The sequence below is a fragment of the Colius striatus genome, chromosome 2, assembly GCF_028858725.1.
Source record: "Colius striatus isolate bColStr4 chromosome 2, bColStr4.1.hap1, whole genome shotgun sequence".
In the NCBI taxonomy this organism is placed as follows: domain Eukaryota; kingdom Metazoa; phylum Chordata; class Aves; order Coliiformes; family Coliidae; genus Colius; species Colius striatus.
The window spans coordinates 72,484,104-72,498,255 of record NC_084760.1 but is presented as its reverse complement, the minus strand read 5'-3'; the positions used below and the strand labels follow the sequence as shown (position 1 = coordinate 72,498,255).

General features: G+C 40.2%; 1 protein-coding gene across 1 annotated transcript in view; it reads left to right on the top strand.

The window, feature by feature from the left end:
- PLD5 (phospholipase D family member 5) overlaps positions 1-14,152 on the top strand; it is a 190,533-nt gene that overhangs the window by 168,790 nt on the left and 7,591 nt on the right. The window contains 3 exon segments of the mRNA XM_061990364.1: positions 4,343-4,540; positions 8,656-8,795; positions 10,841-11,006. Of these exon segments, the coding sequence (XP_061846348.1) occupies positions 4,343-4,540; positions 8,656-8,795; positions 10,841-11,006 (504 nt within the window).

The following is a 14,152-nucleotide window of genomic DNA, read 5'->3' as shown; positions in this document are numbered from 1 at the left end:
ATTAGAGCACATTTTATGAAAAGATGATTTTACCACTGTGAATATCTCTGGTCTGCCTTAGGGCAATAATGAATGCATTATATGTTATTTTTCTCTAGAAGCTATGAAAATCTGAGTTCCTTTTAAGCCCTAGTAATTGATTTATCAGTGTAGCTTGCTCTTTCTTATTCTGTTGTTCTACTCTGTTGAGATTCTTGTTTTGCTCAGTCATTGATTTGGATTCATTTTAATTGCTCATTCAAAAAAGTAAAACTCAGAGGCTTGAAAGATAACTAAATACATTTTCAGACACAGTCAAATGGGAGATGCACACACAGACCTGTACATAAAAAATATACTTAGTAAATTTAGTGTGCAGTACACTACCTGTAGTAAATCCAGAGTTTCTGTAGCACAGGTAAGAGAACCAACACTTGCCAGTGGCCAGAGCTTTGGGGCAAATGGCAGTGAATGCCTAAGAAGAGTTTCCTGTCCTTTTCAGGATCAGACTCAATTGTGAGCAATCACTAAAAACTTTTTCTTTAAAATGAATTAAAGAATTTTCTAAAGCCTCCTGCTACATTTGCCACAATTCAGATATTGCAATCTGTGATCCAGATTGTGCCACTCTTACATAGGTCATGTAGTACCTTGTCTACACATATAGTGTTACCTCTTAAGAGTGTAGCTCAAGGTACATATAAATCACACTGTCTGGTCTGTACAGTGCAGGATAAGGACACATCATAAACCTTGTCTAACCCATGATCCAAATGTATTTGAAAAGTGTTGCTAAAATTGTTTCTCAGTTTAGGAAGCTTACAGTGTTACAGGTCAGCAGCCTTTGCTGTTTAGGATCTTTTCCTGTGTTTTTTTTTCTTTGCATATATGATGAAAGTGTACGAGGCAGAAGAAAATTGCTGTCTGTCAAATCTTGCTCTTTGTCCAGTCTAGTAAGGAATTCCTCCTCCTGTCATAAAAATCACTATTTTTCTAGCAAGGCCATATTTACTACTTTTTGTAGCTTAATTGATTTCTGGAATTAGAGCATCACTGAACAGTGGGTTTAAGCCACTGTTTCTTGAGTCCCATGTAGCCATCAACTTATCTAGTGCATTACCAAAGCCCTACTGTCAAGAAAGATAAATGATGATTTGGTAGCCTTCAATAGTTAGCGCTGCACAAATGTAAATGACATGGGAATGAGAAAGGATAACATGCTCCCATGTCTTTCATTCTCTGGGAAGGGCACTCGTGGTGGTTCTTAACAGTGAACAGGCAATGAAGCTGATGACAAGTCTGGAGAACAAGTCTTAAAAAAAGTGGCTGAGGGAGCTGGGATTGTTTAGCTTGAAGGAGGCTGAGGGGAGGGAGACACTAATCACTCTCCACAACTACTTGAAAGAAGATTGTGGTGCAGTGAGTCTCTTCTCCCAAGTAATGAGTGATAGGACAAGAGGAAATGGGTTCAAGTTATACCAGGGGAGGTTTGGATTGGACATTAGGAAAAACTTTTTTGCTGAGAGGGTTGTTAGACACTGGCACAGGCTGCCCAGGGAGGTGGTGGAGTCACCATCCCTGGAGATATTTAAAAGATGTGCAGATAAGGTGCTGAGGGACATGGTTGGCTTGGCAGTGTGAGGTTAGTGGTTGAACTTCATGATCTTAAAGGTCTTTTCCAAAACATTTCTATGATTACTGCGATGTAAATATGCCCCCTCAAAATGACTTTGTTCCAGTCTGAGGTGTGAGCATAACATATGAGAGCAGGCAGGCATCAGGGCCTCAGCCAGGCACCTCTGAGGCCCCTGTGGCACCAGCATCTGCGGAGGGTCAGGTTCCTGTGTGAAACAGGCTGTGTGCTCCCTGTGTGCTCTTGCTCAGGGGGAGAGGCTGGCAGTAAGGCACGGCTGGTGCTTCATTTCACAGCCAGGCTAGGTGGTGATCTGTAAAAATATCACTTAAAACTCCCATTAGTGCCCCCAGCCTGCTTCCTATCTCAGTACACGAGGAAGCACTTAAGCAGAAGGGCAATCCTTTAATACACACCGCAAGCACTCCTACTCCAAGGAGAGCTGCTCACACAGATGCAATCCTGGCAGCTTCTGGTGTGCTGTGAGGACACTATTTCATCTTTACTTTTAATGGAAGGGATAAAGTGGAATAGTAATATGGGACTGATAAATGAAAACACTAACCACATAATTATTTAAGAATCAACTAACAGCCATGAAAAGCCGATTAAAGCATATTACGCAGATACATGTAACAGAATACTATTACTGTGTCCTTTGCAATGGTATGTCTGGTAATTAGGAGAGCAGTATTGGCAGCACATAGTCAAAACAGTGATAATCTATAGTTTAAAATGTTTGAAAACAGAACAGTGCACAGACTACAGGGACAGCCTAGAACAGAACATAGGATCATCCTCAAAGATACCAGCACCCAGGGGAAACCTCAAAGATGTTATTACAAGTAGTCTGTTGACTAAGATGTTGGGCATAACTTAGAATCAATTGTATTTCTCATCAAACTGAGTTTACTGGCTTATCCATAAATGAAAGGCTGCAGTGCAGCAAGTAGTCTCCGTTTTCCAACTATCCACAAATTTCAGGTTGTGCAGGCTAATGGAAGAATTCCATATTTTTTATGAATTAAAGAAGCTTGCAGAGAAATTCTGATTTAGGCAGTAAAACTATGAGGTAATGTTCTTGTAGTTGCAACTGTTCAGCAAATATCTGTGAATGTGATACTCAGCGTTGTGTATTCTTATGTATGTGGCATTTCTAGGTTGGAGATCTGTAGAAGGTGACACCTATCAAATTTCTTTCTCCTTGGGGTATTGGTATTTGTAGTTTTTTCTCATCCACCATAGAAAGTGGGTGAATCCTTCACTTCCCTATCTCTGCCCACTCCTGCAGAGCCGCTCTCATCCGCAGTCAGGGAGAACTGTGCAGGAACAAGCTCTGAGATAGTAGTAGTGTGGGGTTCAGAGTTCTCAGAGGCTTTACAGAAAAATATGCTTCCACCAGAAACTGCTCCATATGATTGTGGAAATCTCATCTAAGTGAATAAAATCAGTGGGGATTTTTTTTATGTCAAAGGATGAACATGCTGGAGAGTTCATACTCCCCTTATTTTCTTTATTATGCCAGGCAGACTTGAGAGACGTGCTACCAAGAGAGTTTGCTTGAAGAAAAACAACATGGATCCTTTAAATATTTGTCCTACATATTGTTTTCCAACAGACACATGCAGGTTTTCTTCTCACCTTATTCTTTGAGAAATGCAGATAATGAGAGGTCAATAGCATCAGTGCCCACAGCAGTGCTTTCCAGAGCAAAAGGGGGAGAGAGTGTGCATGTGGTTACACTTTGATTAGAGAAAGTAGTCAGTATGTTTTAAAATGAGATTCTGTCAAAAACTTAAGTACTAGGGATGTACAATTAATCTTGCCAAACCAAGATTTATGATAACCAAGAGTCTTTACTGAAATGGAGAAGCAAGACTGTGTCTATAGAAGGTTTAAGCATTCAATTGTACTGTGTTGTCTGTATTTACTTGGGCTATTTTTCCTCATGCTTTATTTGTGAAAATGTTGGTGCTTACAGAGTACTTTTCATGAGAAAAGAAAATCATTATCTCCATTTTTACATGTGAAGAAACTGACACACAGAAATTTGGCGTACCCTAGGTGAGGTACCATAGCATAGCAATCAAGGAGTTAAGAACCTAACCTTTTTATGTCCTAGTTAGATATACTATATTCTGGATCATGCTGGATGTAATAGCACGGTAAATTTAGCTACTAAGAGTACTAAGCATCTGGCTTTTCATCCTTTTATTTGAAGCTGGACCATCATATTCCTTCTACAGCAGAGAAACAACTTCATCTTTTCCAGAACTCAGAGAAAACAAATTGCTTCTGAAGTAAGAAACTATCACTGCTAGCAGTATGTGCTTCTCCATTTTGTTAACAGAAAGGATGCTTTTCCTGTAAAAAAATACAATAATAATAATAAAAAACCACTCTAGCCAAGAGTACTAAACCTTGGGCAGCACCTATAGAAAATGGTGTCTACGACAAATGGGTATCACTCCATGGGTATACAACATGCAGTTCCGACATACACTGAGCATACAAACCCTGTTACAGCTTTTGCCCACTCTTGACCATGAATATTTAGCTTGTTTGCCTTTACAAGAGTGCTGTTAGGAATATTCTTGTAGTCAACAGTACTACCACTGAGCCCAAGGCACGCTTCTGGAAGACATCCCTCAGACATGCAGTTCTGGCTGCATGCTTCCAGAGATCCATTAGCCAAGTTATCACTAATGATGTGAACTTTTAATTTCACAGATGAAGGAACTTGGTGTCATCGTTTACAACTGTAGCTGCCTCGTCCTGGATTTACAAAGGATATTTGCCCTCTACAGCTCACTAAGATACAAGAATAAAATACCTCCAAGTTGGTCTAAGAGACTATATGGAGTATACGATACACAAAATAAACTGACACTGCAGCTGAATGAGACAAAATCAGAAGCATTTGTATCGGTAAGTTCTAAAATTAGTTGCAGAGAGCGAGGGGAGGGGAGGGGAGGGGAGGGGAGGGGAGGGGAGGGGAGGGGAGGGGAGGGGAGGGGAGGGGAGGGGAGGGGAGGGGAGGGGAGGGGAGGGGAGGGGAGGGGAGGGGAGGGGAGGGGAGAGGAGAAGAGGGGAGAGGAGGGGAGAAGAGGGGAGGGGAGAAGAGGGGAGGGGAAGAGAGTGGAGAAACTTACTTTACTCACCAGATTTTTGGAAGATCTGGAAATTTAACATCTGCTCACTCTCTTAATACTGTCAGAGTGGTGAGACTGAGTTAGGTAGGTGTTAGCAGCATCTGTGAAAGAATCTCAAGCATCTCTTCACTGGTACAGGGATGTTCACAGCTCCCTGCAGTAAGTCTATCATAATGCTGCAGCAGATAATGCCGGGGAGGAATTACCATGGGAAGTAATTTCCATGAAAAGGAACATACCTGGTGTAAATCAAGCATAGGCTTAAGTATTCCTCTAAATTGTCCCTAACCAAAGACGATGCACACTACTACATCCTTGGCCAAAAGCAGCTACTAAAATTGCGATCCATGTGAGTGACTGGAAACCCAGCTATAGAGAAAAGATTATGACAGCTCTCACCTACCCAAGACAGAACTGGCTTGATAATCTTGTAATGCTGGAAAAAAAAAGTCATCTCTTCTCTGGGAAAATGGTTATTTCAAAAGGTGTACTTCTGTGGGGAAAGTCTGTAACTGAAGGGTTTTGAAAAAGTGATTTGCCGTTTCCTGTGTTGCAGAACAGAGAAGTCACAGTTCCATTTTTTTTTATTCTGATTCCTGTGACATTGTTCATACATGCAGTTTGCCAGGACTGGAGATGCTGCAGGATTTCATTTGCTCATTATTCTTTTTCCCCTTCTCTGTAATGTTCACCACTTTTCCTCTCACCTTCAAAAACCAATAGGGAGGCCTTTCAGATTAGGTTATTTATTTATACCAGTAGATAAAGAGCAAATTACTTTGGAATAAATGAACTGTTAATTGGATATCTCAAGTGATACAGAATAAGCTTGACATCAGAGCTTGCATTTTGATTGATATCATTTATAAGGATTAATCCTTTCCACCCTGTTTCACTGAAAGCATTCATACTTCTGTAGAATGTCATTTACGTTAGCTTTATTTTTAAATGAGATTTTAAAAGTTAAATTCAAATAGCAATCCCCATGGAAGCACTGTCTGTGTGTGTATTTTTAATGGGAAGAAATGGAGCAGTCCTCCATCTCAGCAGTGATGTAGCAAAACTGGAAAAAAGTACACAGAACAATAGAAATTATGAAAGATGTGGAGTGCCTTTCATTTTGGAGGTAATCACATCTGAGTAAAAACAACCCCTTCAAAATCAGGAATATAGTGAAGCTGCTAAGAGTGATTAACCATTCTGTATAAAACAAGGGACAAACCTCATTGCTTTATAGCCCCTTATGCCTCAAACACCACAAAGCCACTAGCACGGGATATTGGTGGAGAGGAGTTATACAGAGCAGGGGTTTACCCTCATTTTCCTGAACCAGGGAGCATGCAGGTGTCCAGAATTTTTCACACTCCTACAGTCAGCAGAGGGACAGAGAACTATTTTGGAGTGAAAATCTGGAAGTGCCTAAGACAGACATAATTATTCACCATCTGAAGAGACGTATGCTTCCATTGGTTCTGGAGAGTCTTAAGGAGTAGCTTAAATTAGTGACTAACTTTTGGACAGTTAGCTAAGGAGCTGTGAAATGAACTCCTACTGTCTTCTAAGTGATCTGTAGGAAACAGAGAAATCCTGCTGAAAGCTAGTCCTGGAGGGGCACACAGTAAGGAAAGCTGGGTAAGGTCAACTTTAAGGAATCTGGGATCTAGACAAAGACAAGTGGAGGGAGGCTCTACAAAGACTGCTCTTCTAAAGTTTGCAGGATATTCACTTCCTCCCTGTGGTTTGTATTTTCCTTTTGTGTGGGCAACTAAAGCCTTTCTCTTAAAATTCCACTTCAAAAAAAATCCAAAAGGAAGGAGTCACTGGTACTCAGAAGCTCAGATCAGTGAAGTCCAACTCCAAAAGCAATCTGAATACATAGCAAGTTAGGTTGGTTCTTCCTTCCTGAAAACAGGCTTTTCAATAAATGTCTCACCTACTAGCAAATTCTCAGTGTTTGGCGGCACACCTCTCTGGAAGGCAATCTCACAGTTGCACTGGACCTGGTGGGTGGACCAAGTGTTACCATCGCTGAGTGTTTCTGAACTTAGGATAAGAGGAAAGTCTCCACGAGGCAGGCACTTCACTTTGTGCCATCACTGCCTGTCTGTGGGCAAGGCAAGTGGTGCTGCCCTTTCCCAGTGCTGTTCCACTCCCTCCCCCAGCCCCATGTTGACTCCCTTTAGGTCTGGAATTGAACAGCCCCCTGAGCAGGGGCAGGACAAGCTGCTGTGCCCACTGAGAATAAAGGCCTGTTTCTGGTAGGTGAAGAGTGTTTGGTTAGAACACCAAGTGCTATACACCTGATATGCAGAAAAGCACTAAAATACTCTACGATCACAATGGGGTCAGCCATGCCACAGGGTAACAAGTGGAATTGCACAAACACAGGTGTAATAGTGAGAGCTTTAACAGAAGTTTTTCTTCTAATTATCTTCCAAATGTCTTTTCACTTTCTGATCTTGTATAGAATGCATCTGAAAAAGACAACGCAAAAGAATGGCTTTCTTTAGCTGTTTTGTAACTTATAACTTCAAGAAAATAGTACAAGTGTAACAATAAAATCTCAAATGCAACAGCCTCCTAAAAGTTTCAGATAATAAATCATATCTATTAAAATATTTAAGAAAATCACTTTACGCTTTTTCTTGAGTCAAAATTCATTCTTCGAAGCTGCATTGCACTTTCAATGTGCTGTATAAAAAACAAGTGTAACACACAATCACTGATACCTTTTGTTATACTTGAGAGTCATGGCTTAGTGTTGCTTAGCAACAAAATGTCCTCCAGGCTGACTCATCAAATGTAAGAGGTTTTGGTTGCTTCTCTTCGTGTTCAGGAATGGATCTGAAACACTGGTCTTGAAATCCTGCTACAGTTAATTTTCTAATATTTTCCTAACTTAGTTGTAGCAAATCCTTAAGAACAGTGGTCAGTGATTAAGAAACCACAGTGACCGTCTGCATATTGAAAGATAAAGGGAACCCCAGGATGTGTCCCTAAAAAACTCATACTAATCTAGACATCAACTGCAACCCCAGCAGATAACAAAGGCGAGAGGGTTATACAGCAGCAGGAAGGCAGTGGTCTGGCAGGGCCAGTTGTAAAGAAAAGGCCACATGATATAGCTCGATAAAGTGCCTTTAGCTACCTCTGCTCCCAGTAACTGTGTTGTTGCCTCCCATCAACTTGGCAGGTGGTTCCTCTTTCCTCTCTCTGCCCAAGCAGAATTGCAGAAAGACCTGGGCCTCTCTGCCACAGGCAGATGACTCCTGCTGGCTTCACCTTGCTGACTGACACATTTTACAGCCCTAGATACAAGCCAGAAAAGATGAAATCTGGGCTTACCACTTACCAGCTTAGTGCTAGACAAAGAATTAACTTTAGATCTGAAGACAGGGTTTAAAGATAAGTTTCTTGCACAACTGTAGCATCTGCCTGCAGCCATGACTGAGCAAACGGTGACTTTGTGTGGAAGTTTAAACAGAACTGACATGGTAGACTTAATTCCTGGTCACAAGTGATGGATCAGGCTCATCTGGCAAGAGCACAGATATTACTCTGTCTAAGAGCAACCCGTCCTGGGACTCCTTGAAAAAAAAAAAAAAATCTCTGAAATGTTAACTTCAATTAGCACTTCATTGATGACAGTGGATGTTTTAAAGTTTGTGCCTTCTGTATTTGACCCACAGTTACTCTAAATGGTGAGGCTTTCAAGGGGAAATTAAGCAAATACCTCTCATTGATAGCTGTGAGTATTCTTAGCAGGACAGGTGAAGGTATCAGTATTCTCTACTAAAATAGAGGACACTACTTGCCATCTCAGGAAGAGTGAAGGGAAAGGAAAATCAATCACATATTTTAAATGCCATATTTGAACTTTTCCTTTCACAGAATTCACCTAAGCTCTTCTGCCCAAAGGACAGAGTCCTGGATATTGAAGCTATATACAGTGTTATCGATGATGCAAAACAGTTTGTGTACATAGCTGTCATGGACTACTTGCCCATCGTCATTGACACCAATGCTAAACGGTGAGTGTCCATGTCCAGGACTCACAGGTTACCCTCATGCCAGTAAGGACTGCTGGACAAAATGAACCCACAGGAGATTAGTTACTACTGTGGACCAATTTCTTGGAGCCCAATTCTGCTCTTATTGAAATCAGTGAGAGTTCTGCCATTGACTTAAATGGGAGCAGAATTGGGACCTAAGAAGATATTTCCAGTTCTGGGCCCTAAGCTTTGGATCTGCCTATGGAAGGAGATAAAAAATTGTCTAGTTTGACCATCTGCAAGTGACTGGGACCCAGGAATACAATGACCTGCTTATACATGAATCCTATTTCTTATGCTATTATATTCACAATCTTGATACCTCAGCTACTGGCATCTTATGAGTATCACAGATATTGAACATGAAAGAGAGAGAGAGAGAGAGAGAGTATGTGTGTGTGTGTGTGTGTGTGTGTGTATTAAGAGATAACACTTTGGGAGTTCTCATATACAATGTGGGAGATGTCATTATTTTATTGAAATACATATACACATGAAAATTCCAGATTTAGCATAGATTACATTTGAATTAAATCATGTTTTGGTTACTGAGAATTGCTAAAAAACAACCAACCCAAGAAATTTTTTAACACCCTGTTCATATGGGCCGTTAAAAACCACTCATGACCCAAAACTGGAGCCACAAAGGCGTTCACCTCAAAAGGCAAGTATCTAGTAGTGCCTCTGTTTCTTAATACAACTCACAATGAAATTAGCAAAGCTCACCATTCTATCCATGTACTTTATTTAAACACAGTTAAGCCTAACTAAATATGTGGTTATGTGCCTTTTTCCAGTTTTGCACAACTAAAGATGTTTTGTTCAAATTTTTTAAAGAAACCTCTAATTTGACTGATATCAAGCATAAGCTGTTTCAAGTCTACAAGACAATTTTTTCCAATAAACTCATTGTGTACAGCTTCTGTCACAGTGAAAGAACGATGGGTAGCTCTATAGGAACCTCAGTTTCTCCATTATGTTGGAAAGAATCTTGGTACGTAGAGCCATCACAGTGCTGCACTTGATGTTATCTTCTGTATTCCTCCTTACTTTGTTCTCATATCTGAAGAATTCAGAAGTCTCCTGGATTAGGGAGATCCAAGAAAGCCACTTGTGTGAATTCTTCAAAAATTTTCATACATCCTAGTCTTACATTTGAAGTGCTGATATAGCTTTTCTACTTTGTCAGCTCCCAGTTCTTGCTTGTATGTTATTTTCTGGCATTGTAGACCTCGGATTTCATTAGGTCTCTAATGCCTTGATGCTGCTGGAATAAAGAAAAGATGCATTTTCTTTGATCTCATTCTCCCTGCCTTGACCAAAGGTCAGGAACACAAAGCTAATGAGCAATTGTGAGACTAGCACCACGGAATCCACCTTTCCATTCATGGCAGATTTATGTAGTCCTCATCAGGAAAAGCAGAACAGGTAGCATCCTCCTTAAATGATCCAATCTTCTACATCTGCTATTGAAGGATGCAGGCACCCTGCATAACAGCAGCTCTCTCTTTTCCCAAGGAAGTCTTTCCAGTCCCTAGCCTGTATGGTCCCAGTGCAGAGGAAAACAGGATGGAAGTCTGGAAGGGATCCCTGTTACCCCTACTTGGGTAACCAATAGAAAATCTTTCTTGTCCCTCTGTCTGGGCTGGGTTAGCAGCACCCTCTAGCTGTGGCTCATTCTGCTCGTTCTCTGGTACTGCAGAGTGACATAGGAATAACTCCCAGCTATGGGCCACAAGGTGTGTTGTGCAAGGGCTTTGGCAGCTCTCTGTGCACCTGCAGAGATTGAAAATGTGCAAAACCACTTAAAACCTCACTCTTCTCACAGAGACAGATTTGGTAAACACCGGAATGACACCAAAAAAAATGCTGGCAGATGTCTTTAGTGAGAATTCCTTTAAATGAGAAAAACATTCAATGGACAGCAAAGTGTGTTTAGTTTTCTCTACGATGCTAGACTTAGATGTATAAAAATCCCTACTTTTTTGAAAGTTCTCTGAATATATTTTATTCTTTCTCCACAGATACTGGCCTTATTTGGATGGGAAGATAAGAGAAGCATTAGTTTTACGAAGTATTAAAGTGCGACTTCTCATCAGTTTCTCCAGAGACACAGATCCTCTTACTTTTAACTTTGTTTCGTCTCTGAAAGCTATTTGCACTGAAGTTCCAAGCTGCAGTTTGAAAGTTGTAAGTATTATCTATATTGCTTTGAAATGTAACATGGTCCTTATCTCAGTATCCTGTTTTGTTTTCTTTTCTGATTCTTTTCCCATCACACGTGAGGTGGTGGGGTAGTGAGCGAGGGGCTGTCTGGTGCTTAGTCATTGTCTGGGGCTAAGCCACAAGTGTATCAAAGCCTTTAAATTTCATTGAACAACATAGGAGATGTAATATAATAAACTGAATTTATTCCTAGTAGTAACAGACTAATAGCAATTACAACAGGAAAATAGATTGATGCCAAAAGGCAGGCTGTGTAGTGGAGAGCTCAAGTAAAACATTATATCTGGTCTTTCTCAGGAAAGCTAATGGAGTGAACCATACTGGTACGTCTTGTTTATACTGGCTGGTAAGAGTAAATTTGACAGCACAAAAACGTGTTTGTTTGGATTCCTGTAACTTTTCTGTTTAGCTCCCTGAGAACCTACTTTTTCCTTTAGTCAAGTACAAAGTACCAGAAAAAATAACACAGACTTTACATGAGATTCAGGGTACAAATGCAGAATTGTGAAGACTAGAACAACCCTTACGCAACTCTATTAGACACTCTATACAGGAAAGTGAGAAATATCATGTGTGTTACATTTGTATTAGAGAGCAGAGTGTATGGTGAGTACTACTTTGTTTGATACAGTTCATTTTTATGAAATTGAGGCATACTGGAAATCAGACGTCCTGGATCAATTTCTTTTTGGTTTTTCTTGCAGATAACTGTCTGAAACAAGCTGCTGAATTATTTTAATTTCTTAATAGTCTACTAAATAATTTTGGCTTCTTAAAGTCAACAACAGTTGTAAAAACTGAGCACTATTTGCATTATACACAGTAAGTGGTATTTATGCATATCTAGAAATAGGGATTTTTATGGTGATGTACACTGTTACCACAAGTTTTCTAGGTAAGTATCAGCAAAAAGCATGTTTTTGAGTCAAAAAGCTGGCACTGCTTAAGCCATTTCAATTTCAAGTAACTTCTAACTTGTTCTGTATCATCAAAATTGTATTTGTGTATTTAAAATTATTTTTTATTTAAGTGGCACCTAATGCTCTATATACATCCATTCCCATCTGTTTACAGCAGGTAATATCTGTAATACAGAATTTATCTTGTCAAAAACTAAATGCTAAAGAGAAAAAAAAAATACTTCCAGACATCTGTTCTAGGTAGACAGTCTAGCTAGAATTTCTGTAGTTAGAAAAGATAAATACAATTTCCAGTACAACCAGATTTAAATAGTTGTAAAGGTACAACACACCTCAGTTACCTCTGTGCTGTGTATCACATGTTCACAGACTGGTAAGTCATTGCCTTAAGTAAGCCTTGGTAGGAGTAATAACCCAAGGCTGAGAGTTTACTGGTATCTATTTGATTTTGGCTGAAACTGTGCCTCAGGCTGCATCATGACACTCTTAACTTCACATAACATAGAAGAGCACTACTTTTTTTAAAAATGTATTTCTTTTGTGTTCATCTATTCTGGCCAGGATTTGTGTGAAACAAAATTATGCATATAAATGCGGGAAAAGGAATAGGCTAGCAAGGTAAAAACTAAACTTAATCCTTTTGAGTTACTGGAAAATTCTCCTTCTCCCTTTTGGTTCTGCTTTGGGTATGAAAAAATATAAAGTCAGGCTAAACTCCATACAGATAACACTGTCATGCAGAAATGTTTGCATGTGTTTATACACAAGAACAGGGAAAATTTAAGGAAACCTCACGTTACAAATCCTGATTGAAAATATACTTATAATTGCTAAGCTGTCCCGGTACCTCAATATTGTTCTGACAAAAATGCCGATCTCCATCCCTACTCCTCTCCTTTCTTCTGTTCTCTTGGGGATAATATACCTGCATCCTACAAAGCATGTTCAGTAACATTTTTGAGTCCTACGAAGCATATTCAGTAATCTTTTACTTCTATTCAGCTTTTTATCCCCATGATATGCCTTCTCATGGCTGTTTTCTTGGGGTTTTTACACCTATGGAAGGATCAGTTTGGCAGGGAAGTCTCCAGTGAGTGCCAATGGCTCTCATCTTTCGCAGTGGTAGCAACCTGAGGTACACGACCGCCTTGGGAGAAGGCTGTGCAGATATAATTTCTCTGTTAGATGGGAATCTCTTCTCATTTCCTCTGGTTTCTGAACAGGCTAATGGAAGTTTTGTTATTGCCTAACCCCAAGTATATAGTTAGAAACAAGACAGTGCAAACGTGTTACACCTAGCAGTGTCCTGATTAGAAACAGCTGCTAACTGCTGTGCATCTGATTTTCCAGTCTGCTGTTAAGGTCAGGAAGGCAGGGACCGCAAGGCACGGTTGCCTGTTTGGAAACACTGAATTGTAACAGTATGCTCTATCTAGAAGCAGAGGTTTTTTTCCTCTTTTGCCACAAAACTTTTCATAATACTGGGCAATTAACATTACCAATGCAGTCAGACAATGCTTAGTCCTTCATTATGCATTCCTTGGCATCTCGCTCAGAGTCCGGTTCACATAAGCACTAATAAGTATTGTATTCGACTGAAACTGCTTTGAGAGTCCAAATTCAAGTACTCTGAAAAAACTATGACTGGGAAGAAGTCACAAAGAAAAAGCTTTGCTTGAGGACTGAATAAACATTACAAGCACACAGCCAAATGCCAAGGGGTAACCTGTATGCTCATCTACATGTGATCACGAAATTAAAGCTTGAATCAAAAAAGGTGAACTCAAGATGAAGAGCTCACCATTGTGCATCTGGGGGATCTTAATTGCAGTAATCCTTATATTTTGTGCGCTTGGCCCTTTAAATGCATCTGATGCTCCAGGAAGGATCAGACTGAGTCTCAAAGGAGCGGTACAAAAAGGCCAGCTCTGTTGGGTGCAGTGCTGAACAGCAAAAGCTGCACGTTTCTGAAGAGCCCACAGAAAGTATAAACTAGAACAATATGTCTTTAGACAACTGGAGAGCTGGACAGGCTGGCATGGAACAGACATGTAGCTACAGCACAACTTGTTCATAAGCCTCAAGATTAATCTATTTTTTAGTTATCCTGCTAAGGTAGGAGGAAGGAAAAACTGAACATTTGACTAATTGTCAGAGAGCCAGAAATAACTTACAGGTAAACAAAGAGTT